The following is a 12615-nucleotide window of genomic DNA, read 5'->3' as shown; positions in this document are numbered from 1 at the left end:
CTTGATCGCTGCTATGGGTAGGTGGTCAGTAGCTGTTTGTTGAGACAATGACTGAATGAACAAATGAGTGACCTTTCTCAGAGATGCGCGACCTTGGACGACACTGTATTTATGATTTAGAGTATTGTTATGCTTAGCACTGCAATCCAAACGATGCCCAGGGCACCCTTTTATGTCCACAGAGCCACAGTGCTGAACTGAGCAAGCAAGATTAGTCTTGACGGATCGTCTACTATCTGATGTAACAACATTATATCTCTGGAGAAACTTCCCAAGGTTTCCTAGGATACCTGTCTGGTCCTACAGTATTTCTTATGATATGTCTTCCCTCCAGACCAGAAGCTACTTCAGGACAGAGAAGGCATTTGCTTTGCTTATTCCTGAATCCAGAGAATTTAACACGGTGCCTGGAACATAATAGGTGCTAAAAATGAATATTTATTCAATGAGTAATTTATTAATAAATTGCATCATATGTAATATATCATATAACATGTTACATATAATATATATTAAAAATAAATTAATATCATTGGTGGGCAATAAAGAAGAGAGATCTTTAAAAGTGACAATCTTGTTTCTCTCATTTATATCTACAAGTTGAGGCCAATTTTTAGGCCATCTTAAAAGTGCGTGATAGGTGCTAAAGAACTGATTCTACAATGGATTTACCACCAGTTTGGAGGGAATAAAAGCATCATTAATGTGGCCTGAATACATGGTCTCAACACCATCTGAGAAGGAAATACTCTGGCTTATGTCAGTGGGGGAAGGCAGCAGCTTCAGAGACTAAGCCATGTGAGAAACACTGTATCTAACACGTTTTTTTTTTTTTTTTCCATTTTACAGACAAAATGGTTAATGAACAGCATCTGAAGACAGCCAAGGTGACTTGTAGGTCTTTGTTCAAACATTTGGCTTAATCAGTTTATCATTACCATTAATTCATGTATTCTCATGGGGGAGACAGATTAACAAAATAGATAAATAAAACACCTGTGCCCGGTGATAAGTTTTATGGAGACATATACACCAAGGAAGAGGAACAGAGGCAGCTGGGGGTCAGGAATTTAAATGGGAGGGCAGCTGAGAAGGTGCCCTCTGAGTAATGACCTGGGGGAGGACAGGTGTGAGACCCACCAGATGAGCAGAAAGAGCCTTCCAGGCTGAGGTGTCCCCAGGGCAGAGTCCAGGAAGAAGTGCGCCCAGCTCCTTAGGGACAGCAAGGAAGCCAAGGTGGCGCAGGAGGGCGTGGGGCTGGTGTGCCTTGTGAGGAGAGAGAAAGATGGTTCTCATCGTTAATGATGAAGGTGACAGAAGCAAGTCATTATAAGCCAAAGAGGTAAGTGCTCTGACTGAGGAGGCTTTTGTAGCACCTAATCCAGTCCTCAGAGGAGTGGCCAGAAGGCTTCCTGGAGGAGGTGACTTTTGAACAGAGCTTTCAAGAGTGAGAAGGCATTAGTCACATGCACAGAGTGAGAGCTTAGGAGTGGGGTGGGGGTGGGGAAGAGAGATTGATTTTATCAAAAGCCATAATTCTTTTTCTCTCTACTGGGCAGAGGTCTTTAGGTAGTCAAAGTAAGAAGGGCAGGGGCACATCAGGGCAGTCTCAACAAGGTCTCATACTCAAACTGCCTGGTCCTTCTCATTCTGCAGGAAGCAGCGTAATGGGGCAGAAAGAGGCCTGGACTGAGACTTGGAAGGTGTGGGTTCTACTCCAGCTCCCACATTTAGTGGCTGAGTGACCTGAGGCCAGTCACAGGACTTCTTTGCTTCCAAATCCTCTTCTGTAAATTTAGAACAATAAAACCCACCCATCTGATCTTTAGCAATGTTCCAAGGAACAAATTATACCATAAATGTGAAAGTGTTTTGTAACACTAAAGTTTTATGTAACTATATTGTTATGCGCTACAAGAATATAACATAGGGAGGTTAAAAATATTTGGGAGTAATCAATACTAAATTAGGGTAGAAGTATTTTGTGCAGGCCCAGCTTTTAAATGTGCATTCATTCCATAAAACAGGAAAATACACCAATAGCTTCTGGCAAATATTTTAGGGAAAAGAATCACAGAGGAAAATGGAAGTAGATAAAAACAGATGATTAAAAATATTGCAACAAAGAATACCTATTACTACACCTCTTGGTCTGTACATATGGCTACGATCCTTACCTAAGCAATAAAGAGAGAGAAGAGCCTATTAAGTGCTTATAAGAAAAAAATTTGATGAAAATGTTCAGGTTTCTCCCAGAGTTTTGTTCTTGGATTGTCTGCTTAACCCCACTGTTAAAATTCCTCTCTATAGCTTCTAGATAATCCTTCCCCATTTCTGGACTTGTCACACTCCATCATAATTGAATTGATTTATGACAACCCCTCTACGCTTTTCTCCCAGTTCTTCTTTAAGTGTCTGAATGACATTTATTAATTAAATTAATTAAAATTAATAGCGGTTTGATAATCTGGAGACAGCCTTTGGGAAAAACGGATGTATTACAGGAGATGACAGGGTTCTGAAGCGTGATGAAATCTTGTGCCATCCTGCTCCATCCCACCCTGGACCCATCCCTTAGTCACTTAGTAGCCATCTCAGTTATCAGTGTGACTGTCTTGGTCTTGTAGTGCTTGTGTTCAAATTACCCTTATTGTACTTAAATATGGCCTCAAAGCACGAGAGTAGTGATGCCGGCAATTTGGATATGCCAAAGAGAAGCAATAAAGTGTTTTCTTTAGATGTGTGTGTGTGTGTGTGTGTGTGTGTGTGTGTGTGTGTGTGTGTGTGTGAAAATAGTATATATAGGGTTCAGGCATCCACTGCAGGCCCTAACTTGCACTGGCAACAATATCATTTTACTGTTTGGGGGAATTTGGATCCTCTTTTTATCCTTTCTAAATGAACCTCTAATAGGACCAAGGTCTACCTCAGGTGTTAAGAAACTGGAGAGAAATAGCCTGGTTCTTTTTGGTGACTGTTACCCTGGAAAACAGGCATCTGTATTAGTTCATCTGGAACCCAGAATACTAACCGCACGACCTTTGACAGCTAGTGTCTTCGTTTCTTCATTATTAAAACAAAGACAAGGCTGTCACTCTTTGTGACTTTGTAGAAGCAAACAAATGCTTAAAAACATTCTCCAAGAGTCTCTTTGATACTGGCTTCTTTCTAGGCTTCAGTATAATCGATTCCTCTATTTTGATGCAATGAGCATAATGTTTGTTAAACTGAAAGCACATAAGGTCGGTATATGGGCTAAAGCAGGAGATGATATTTGAATGACACTTTGCAAAAGCTTAGAATTATTCTTTCCTGAGCATTGAGGCTGATCCATTGGAGCTCTTGTGTTTGAGCTCTGATTAAACGTACGTAACACACCTTGGTGCAAAACACTTCAAGCTGTTGACAGTACAGATGAACATTATCACTACTCTGTGTGTGGATAATAAAAAGTGTGATCATAAATAAAGGTTACAACTTATTGCACCTTTACTATTTCTTGGCATTGTGTTAGCACTTCAAATAATAATCACACCTAACATTTTTGAGTGGTTCTGTGTCCTGTGCCAGGCACTGTAATATATGTTTTATATATATTATCTAATTTGATCCTCACAATAGCCCTTTGAAATATGTATCAGTATCTCCATTTTCCAGGTGAAAATGTTTCAGACCTTTTAGCATAACCTACACAGAACAAATACAGTTGTAGTGTTTGGTGATAATATCAGTAAGAAGTCACTCTCCGCATACATAACAAATGTTTTACTGTATTCTGCTCTCAAATGGACAACCTAATCATAAGCATGTCCAACTTTGAGGACATTTTTTCCCCTCTCAAGGAAGCCTCGCTTCTCACACAATAGCTCTTAGTGACCTTGAGGTCATGTCATTGGCTGGCTAGAGAATTATTGGGATACTACACCTGACTCAGTTCAGTGATCACATCCTGGTGCACTGAGTGTCTTTGTCGAAACTGTACTTTTTCGGTGAGGCATAGGCCACTTACAAGTACACCCTAACTCCTACACATATAAATTAAAAGGGAGGAGAAAATATAAAAAGAAATTCATTGAAAGACCTGCCCACCATCAACATCAATCACATTGAACAACTCCCACACGCAGCTAAAAAATTAGACATCGGAACATAAACTCTAGTCATCGGGGCCCTGTTTGGCGCTTTGCGTGTGCCCCTTGTTCGTTTGACCATATGCATTTATCGTGTGCCTGCCGTGTGCCAGGAATTGTGCTGGACACCAGAGACATAAAGATGCCTCAGTCAGGAGTTCCTGCCCAGTGAAAGAAAGGACTATAGATCAACGTGACCAGCTCCTGCAACGAGAGCAGATGCACAGAGTGGTTTGCAAGTGGGAAGGAAGAGCACTGAATTAAATAATCCCACCTCGTTCAAAGGACTGTGTTTATTTAATACCGTTTCGTAAGGATCATATCGACAGTTTGCCTTGCTGTTAACTGATTCTTTCCCTTTACCTTGTTCTTCTTGATCCTCTTCATTCTCTAATTCTTTGGCTGCAAAGATGTCTTTAATGGAAATTAGGTCATTTTTTAAGAGTTCCAGCTTCTCTCCATCAAATGATGCTAAAAATGACTGAACCTAAAAAAAAAAAAAATAGGTCAGCATAACTGCCATCTTTTCTTCTCATTAATAACATGTGCGTACACCTCTCCCCAGTTCTCCCAGGACTACAGTAATTCTTGGTGTGGGAGGAAACGCTGAGTTGAATGTTGGATTTATTGACTAGTAACTCTGCAACTTCGGGTAAATTACATAAGCCCTCTTGGTCTTTTAAATTTTTAAAGTGAGATCCAGACTTCACTGTGATCCTTTGTGCTGTAAATGAAATAATGAATGTGAAGTACATTGCACAAATGCCCACTGCAGAGGCTACATAAATGGTGCTAGTAGCTCTTCTCTCACTGTGGTTACAAACACGCTTCAGTGTCAAATCCTGGATTCAAATTTCAGCTCCTCACCAATTATGTGACCTCGTGTGATTTACTCAACCTTTCTATGTATGTCTCAGCTTCCTTCTCTGTAAAATGGGGAGTAATAGCATCTATCTTTTAAGGTCGTTTCAAGGTTAAATAATGTTTTTAAAAGTATCTATAGGGATGATCAAGAAGTTATATATACGCATATATACATACACATATATAGACATGTAAATAGACATATAAATAAATAAATGTCACATTTTATATATACAGATATATATATACAGATACAGATACACTTGTAGATGCAGGTTATTATACTGGGGTTACAAAAATGCACAGGATGGTTTTTTTCTGAGATCTTGCCGTCTAGAGGCAGGAGGCCCATGTTAACCAATAACGCCGTGACGGTTGTGGGTGGAGTGACAGTGGGGTACCAGGGGAGGCGCTCTCGATGCCCCCAGCAGGCGAGAGGGTGTATATACCAGGAGACTCACAGAGGTCTGACATCCTCCCTGAACTGCTGACCTCCCTGCTCGGTGCCTTCAGAACCCCTGGTTGAAATTATCCTTTACAAACACTTAAAAATTATTTGTACAGATGGCCAATGTCCTCTGTGAAGCTGATAATTAAACTGAATTTCCAAAATGGTCAGAGTACAAGGAGAACCATATAAAAAATGAAGTATGTACCTACAGTGGTAAAGCTTTTATTTTTTCATTCTGCAGGTCCACCAACTGCTCTAGAGAGAGAGCCAGCAGAGGAGCCACCATGCTCTTTAGAATAAATACTCTTTAATATTCATTATGGTAGGAGATTCGCACATCGGGGTAAGTGAAAAAGTTAGAGAGGCCATCGGGATGCGAGAACATCATTTTCTTAAACGTTGTTAATGCAGCCTGTGCTGAGGCTCTGGGAGGAAGCTCGGTGGGAAGTCATCAACACGAAACCCATTAACCATCGAGTTCGGCAGGTGGAAGTGAACAGGCCCTGCGTGACAGCTGCTGCCCCTTTTTTTCTGCCCTGACCTTTTCAGCCTCTTCATTTCAGCTCATACACTCATGTTTAGGTCTCAGGGACCTAGATGTGCCCACATTATATTCCTACATTTCAGATATATTTTCTAATCAGTTTTCTACTTGGTAACAAAAAAAGGGAATTAAATACATGTGTTAGAGTATAACACCTAGTAAAACTGTACACGCTACGTGGAACATTTTTGTTTCCCTGTGTCTTCTGGAGGGTGGCCATCCTCCAGGAGTGATTGCGGTAGGGTGTCCTGCTTTGGTATTCCCTGGGGAGCATTCTTTTTAGCAAAAAACTTTTTTGTCAGCATCTGTCCACTATAGCATCTCTTTTGCTTCCTCGTGGTCCATCCCATTATGCCAAGGTGTTGTACATTGAATCTTTACTTAAATCCAATTGTAAATAATAAATAATTATGCACTCCTCATATCACTTAAATGTGGGATATAAACCTAAAAGCAACAAATGAGCAGGACGAACAAACAGAGACTCATGCACATGGACAATGGACTAGTGGTTACCAGAGGTAGGGGGTGGAGGAGGTAGACGGTTAAAGGGGGGCAAATATAGGAAAGTAGGGGGGGAGGGTAAAGTGGGTAAAGGGGATCAAATATATGGTAGTTTAAGGAAACTAGACTTTGAGTGTTAAACACACAATAGAATATACAGATGTCAAATTGTAACATACACCTGAAAATTATATAATTGTATTAACCAATGAAACCCCAATAAACTTAATAAAAAATAAAATAAAATAAGAAAAAAATAATTATGCGCTCTTCAATAAATACTCATGGAGTGGTGCCTATATGCTTGGTGCTGTGCTTAGTGCTGTCAGGGACACAGGGTAGACAATCTTCCCTGTAAAACTTTACCCTAAAAGAGGGTGTGGGGTGCCATTTTGAAGATTATTGTTCACTATTTTTATTAACTATTGAGTATAATTGCAATAAAAATAGTTTTTCCTTAAGATTTATGGCATACTACATTGCCATGCCTAGAATTGATCTAATAGATAGTAATGTCAATAATTTCTTATATTTCCATACACCCTAAGTTTTAGCCAATGGAATGTCAGCAGAGGAGGTCTACACCATTTCTGGGTCAAGGCTTTAAAAAATGGGAGTGTCCCCTCTCCACTCTCTCTCCTTATGCTGATGGGATTAAGAAGACAGAAAGGCCCTGGAAGATGGTAAAAGCCAATATTTTAGACTTAGACACAGGCCAAAGGGATGTGCCCACTTAGAGCCTACACTCCCCAGTCTAGACCACTCTCTGGGTGATGCTCCAAGTTCCCTGACATGGTCTATATGAACCTCTTCCTCAAGCTGTACTCCTTATGGTGGGTCCATCCACTGGCCCAAGGCCTGGGCCCAAAGATGGCCAAGAGGTGGTTGTTTGCAGTGGGTGTGGATGGAGTTTGAATTAGGGCATCCTTACATGTGCACATGAGACTCCTTGAGGAGAGAGGTAGCTGGAGATAAAGGGAGGAGATCAGGCAGGAAGGTGGTGTGGAAATTTGAGTTTGAGAATTCTAAATGGGGACCTGGCCTTCCGGTCATTATGAAAGTACATTTGTCAAGACAGGGTAATAGAATATATATTTTCTTGAATAGTTTATTTCCAAAAGTTCTTTTACTTTTCAATATTTGGTATGTGGAGGGTTGGCAGCTAGATATAGGATGTTTAGTTAAATTTGAATTCCAGATAAACAACGAATATTTTCTTAGTGTAAGTGTGTGTCCCAAATATTGTACAGCCCATTTGTATACTAAAAATGTATTCATTGTTTATTTAAAGTTAAAATTTAACTAGTCATTCTGCATTTTTATTTACTGAATCTGACAACCCCAGTATAGGTCTCCACTTGTATTCTTGCCAGAGACTTGCAGACAGTAGAATATGTCTAATGGAGCCACAAGACAGACAGAGCCTGGCTCCTGGATCTCTAACTGCAGAAAAGCTGCCTGCCCACTGGGCATCTCCATCATGGACAGTTAAAGGAGTTGGTATAACTGCTGATGGTTTTGACCCACGCATTTTTAGGACCGGTTATTACAACACCCAGTCATTATCGTTACTAAGCCAAGAAAATAATTCAGCATTCCTTACTATAAAAACTACAAAAATCTTCAGGCTTGGGAAAGGAAGCTGATTCTGTGGGAGCAACGTACAGAGGGAAACGCAGTCCTCCAGGGCCCCAGCCTCCTGCCTAGCAACGCCAGTCCCCTGGGACTCTTTCTAAGGGCCTGAGGCTGCTTCACAGCTGAGGCCTGCAATGGAACCTGCCAGAGTGGAATCTCTCCCACCATGATAGCTTCGAGGGACCATGCTCCCCTGTAGTGGTTTTAGTAATAATAACAAACATATATAACATAAGAAAGCATATAAAAATAAAACGTCATCAACATCATGTTACAGATAAATAGATATGTGTAAAATGGCAGCTGACATTAACCGAGCGCTTATTATGTATTAGGTAGACCGTGACAAACTTCACATGAGTTATCTCATTTAATTATTTTAATTAATCCTATGAAGTAGGTTTTTAATATTATTCCCATTTCATAGATAAGGAGATTGAGGTAAGACAGGTCCAAATCATACAGTACTGGGTTGTATTTTATCACATAATATCGGACTCCAAACCTAGCTTTTGTAGCGAAAACTTTGTGCTTCAGTGGAAAACCACGTTTTCTAGACCACACCTTACTAGACTATCTGATTCTGACTCTGTGGGAGTAAATTTATAACTCTATAAAATGTAGATGGTTGATATAAGTGCAAAATAATTCTTGTCCACAGACAGGAATAAATTTTTTCCAGTGCAGAGACAACCTCCCCTCCTGCGGAAAAGACAGGTTTGTGTCCATGTGCACATTCATTTAAAAATTCCTGTATGCCATGTGAATTCATGCTTCCTTGGCTTTTCCTGTGAACTGGTTATAACATCTGTCTGGGCTCTCCATTTAATTAATTAGTTAAATAAATTCTTTGATTTGTGTTCATTTTACATTGATATGAGTCATGACTTTGCTTTAAAAAAATTATCCGTTAACAGTTTAACCACAAGACTGTCGTTGATGGTTTATGGATAACAGAAAAGGAAATAAACACAGATAGTAACATATAACTCAATAATCTAAGGGTGGAAATGGGGAGTGTGGGTCTCCTTCTTATTTGGTTCTTGGTTGCCTGTTACATGACAGAGGTCATCTTCCCCTGAGTAGGTGGGCATCAAGACTGTCTCAATTTCCTCAAAGTCCAAACATAAGAGGACAAAGCCTAGAAAGTCAAAAATCACTTCTCTAATTTAAGGTTCACTTCCATGTTCAGCTTTCTGTCTGAGGACCTGCCTCTCCCCAGTGAATGCCACCAGGATGGCCCATAGCCCCTCAGAGGAGGTCCGGAGGGTACTGCCCAATGGCCTCCACTGGAAAAATGCCCAGAGCACAGTCAGCCTGACATTCACACGAAAGAGCCATATGTTAAATGAGTTAATAGTTGCAAAGTGCTTAGAATAGTGGCTATTATAAGTGCTCTATAAATGTTTGCTGAACACAAACACATATACCTGCAGGTTCTTTTAAAAGGAAATCATCAAACCCTGATAATTTCTGCCACTCATGTTTTATTTCTTGGGCTCACAGTGGGGGAATGTGAATGTATGGGGCTGATGGGTAATTTCCCAGGTTTCTGTTAAGAGGCATTCCCAAATAGAACTGAACCGTCCACCCCTCTGCCCTCCCCCACCACTGCCAGTGAGATACCTTGCCCTTTGCAACCCAGGCATCTTAACAAGTGGGTGAATAAGTATATAACCCATACAACTAAATATATTAAAACTCTACGGTCTGGAAGAAACATCAGCTGCTTCCTTTTGATTGGGTGGGAATGAAGACATGGCCCAGTAGGGTAACTCCATTCTGGGTAATATGTCATCAAAGGCTCGGGGCCAGGAGACAGTCAAGTATTTGAGCAGTCTTTTGCACCATGAGGTAGGGCTAATGGTGGCTCTGATTTTCTGGCTTCTAGGGGGGTAGCAGCGGTAACAGCTTGGCACAGGACGAGAGGAAAGAATACAGGGCACGTGGGGGTCGTCAGGCTGCACAGTATGTGTAACCTTAGCACAATAATAACAATATCCTGAAAATGAGATATTTCAATGGCAGAATTTCTAGTTTCTTGTTTAAAAAAATGCATTAATAAGCATGTTCTTTCAAATGACCAATGCAGACATACCTTGATTTCGCTTTCATTGGACAGAATTTCTAGGGCCTCCAGGTGTGACAGACCTTGATACTCATCAAACAGCATCCCGTAGTGTGCAGTCCTCTCGGCCGTGAGTTGCTGTGCCAGTCTCTGCTTCTCCTTCTCCTTGGCCTCCCTGAGCATCTGCAGAACACAATGTCTGTACACTCAGTGAATGCTTGAGAGCCTCATTTTCCACACAAGTTATAAGCAGAGATAAGGACTGACTTTGTATCTGTAAAGAGTAGGTTTTAGTCACTATGAAATTTCTAAAAAAAAAAAAAAAAAAAGACTTTTGATTGATTCTACTGACAATTTTTGTGTAATATTCTATTTTGAATTTTACATGTTCACTCTGTACATAGCAAAACAAAGAAAAAATTCTATGTGGAGGAAGAAGATTGGAAAGAAAAAGCGGAGCAGAAGCTTAACGGCAGTTTTTCATGTGTGTGATTAACTTTCTTATTCTCTAAAATGTCAAAATTTTCTATAATGAGTAAATTTATGTGCACTAGAAAAGTTTAATCTATTGTGACAGAATTAATTGCAACTTCTGCACCTAGGCAGACTTCAAAGTAGAAATAAGCTGATCTGATTTTTACATATTTTAATGTGGTTATTAAATCTATTCATGTGGTTATTTAAACCTCTTTGATGAAAAATTAATAAATATACACTCATAATATATTCCTCATAAGACACTGACTATAAATAAGAAAGTTAGCTTATCAGTTCTTAGACGGGTCTCAAGAAGTACGACTGTGAGTGAACTGAGTTCTCCACGGTGATAATTTTTCTCCAGTTGTTGTTGCTGTTGATAATTAAATAAAAAGACAGGTCCACCAGTCACTCTCAGTTTCCTGCACTTGCTTTTATGTATTTGATTCCTCATTACATAAACTAAGGCATTGAGTTTATAGGGTTCTTTAATACCTGTAAAGAGCACCATGAATACATTGGCCACCACAAGGTTATAAAGAGAAGATCACGGAAGGACAGATTTTATTTTCATCGTACACCAATAAAACAATCAGCCTCATTCTCCTTTTGGGTTCCGGAGGTGGTTAGCCAAAAACCCACCAGGCTACAGACAGAATTCTACTTCCTGTCTTTAAGACTAAATAAGTACAAGCTCTGAATTTTAAAGTTTTCAGAACGATCTCATCAAATCACTGAGCATTTTTTACATAATAAAACCTAGTGAAGAAGGCTGATAAAAAAAAAAGAATGCATTCATTTGGTGTTGCAAGAGAGAGCTCTACAGATACCTCGGACCACCAGAAAGATGAACAAGTGGGTCCCAGAGAAAATTAAACCTGAAACATCACTGGAGCCCAAAATAAAAAAACTAAAGCTCTCCTATTCTGGGTACATGTTTCCCAGAGTAATGCTGAGGAAAATAGAAGGCAGGAGGAAAAGAGAAAGACCAAATATGAGATGGACTGACGCCATAAAAGAAGCCGTAGGCAGGAGCGTCCAGGAGCTGAGCAGGGCTGTTGAGGACAGAACATCGTGGCCATGACTCATGCATAGGGTTGCCAGGAGTTAGAGCTGACTCAACAGCCAGTAACATACACCCTCCTCCCCACTGACCACACTGGGTCAGACGTGGTAAAATAAAATAACAAAGTGACCCTGAAATGCTTCCTTTCTCTACACCAAATTCCATCTCTGATTTTGTACTGTGGAAGAAGGGAAAAGAGATAAAATGGAAGGTAGAATGGAAAATGTCACTCTGGAATGATTTGAATTCACTCAAAAGAACAGAGAGTGAAATTCGAGTTGCCTAAAGAAGAACTGGCTTTACACGGGGCATTGGTTCTGTTTTCCCTCTGGAAAAGAAAAGGAGATGGGGTTAAATGGCAGGTTTTGGTGTGCAGGACTTCCCGATGGAAGGACGGCCCTGGAAACTGACCTCAGTGAGATCAGAGAAACGTCATTCAGACTGTGGCACGTACTACTGGGACAGACCACATGAGAAGTTTAGGTCCTCTCAGACATGAATATTTCTGATTTCTATAACTATTTAGTATGAATTAGGGAAAACCTAACAGACTTCCCTCTCAGTTGGCGGTAGCTTTATCCTTCCAGCTGCTCAGGACAAATGCCGTGGAGCCATCTTTGCTTTCTCCTTTTATCTCACACTCCACATTCAACCCATCAAGAAATCTAGGCTGATCAAACTTCATCCAGAATCTGCCATTCTTCACTATCTTCATGGATGCATAAGGTTCTGAGCCAACACTGCCTCCTATTTAGATCACCCCCAAAAAGGCCGTGAGAGTGCAGCACGAATGACCAGGAGCCCCAGATGCTGTGCTTTGAAATCCATCCCTCACTGCACTGAGGTCATGCCTCCATGACCCCTTCCTGCAAATCA

The 12615-nt window shown here is 40.5% G+C and overlaps 1 protein-coding gene across 5 annotated transcripts in view; it reads right to left on the bottom strand.

Annotated features, from left to right (window-relative positions):
- The window catches only part of FAM114A1 (family with sequence similarity 114 member A1), a 62055-nt gene that overhangs the window by 14864 nt on the left and 34576 nt on the right, over positions 1-12615 (bottom strand). For all 5 annotated transcript variants that reach the window (XM_036227613.1, XM_036227612.1, XM_016140689.2 and 2 more), the window contains 2 exons: positions 10227-10379; positions 4494-4617 (listed from right to left, as the gene is read on the bottom strand). In XM_036227613.1, coding sequence (XP_036083506.1) covers positions 4494-4617; positions 10227-10379 — 277 coding nt within the window. The remainder of the gene's footprint in view (positions 1-4493; positions 4618-10226; positions 10380-12615) is intronic.

The sequence above is a fragment of the Rousettus aegyptiacus genome, unplaced genomic scaffold (assembly GCF_014176215.1).
Source record: "Rousettus aegyptiacus isolate mRouAeg1 unplaced genomic scaffold, mRouAeg1.p scaffold_m13_p_10, whole genome shotgun sequence".
In the NCBI taxonomy this organism is placed as follows: Eukaryota; Metazoa; Chordata; class Mammalia; order Chiroptera; family Pteropodidae; genus Rousettus; species Rousettus aegyptiacus.
This window is presented reverse-complemented; position numbering and strand designations above follow the sequence as displayed.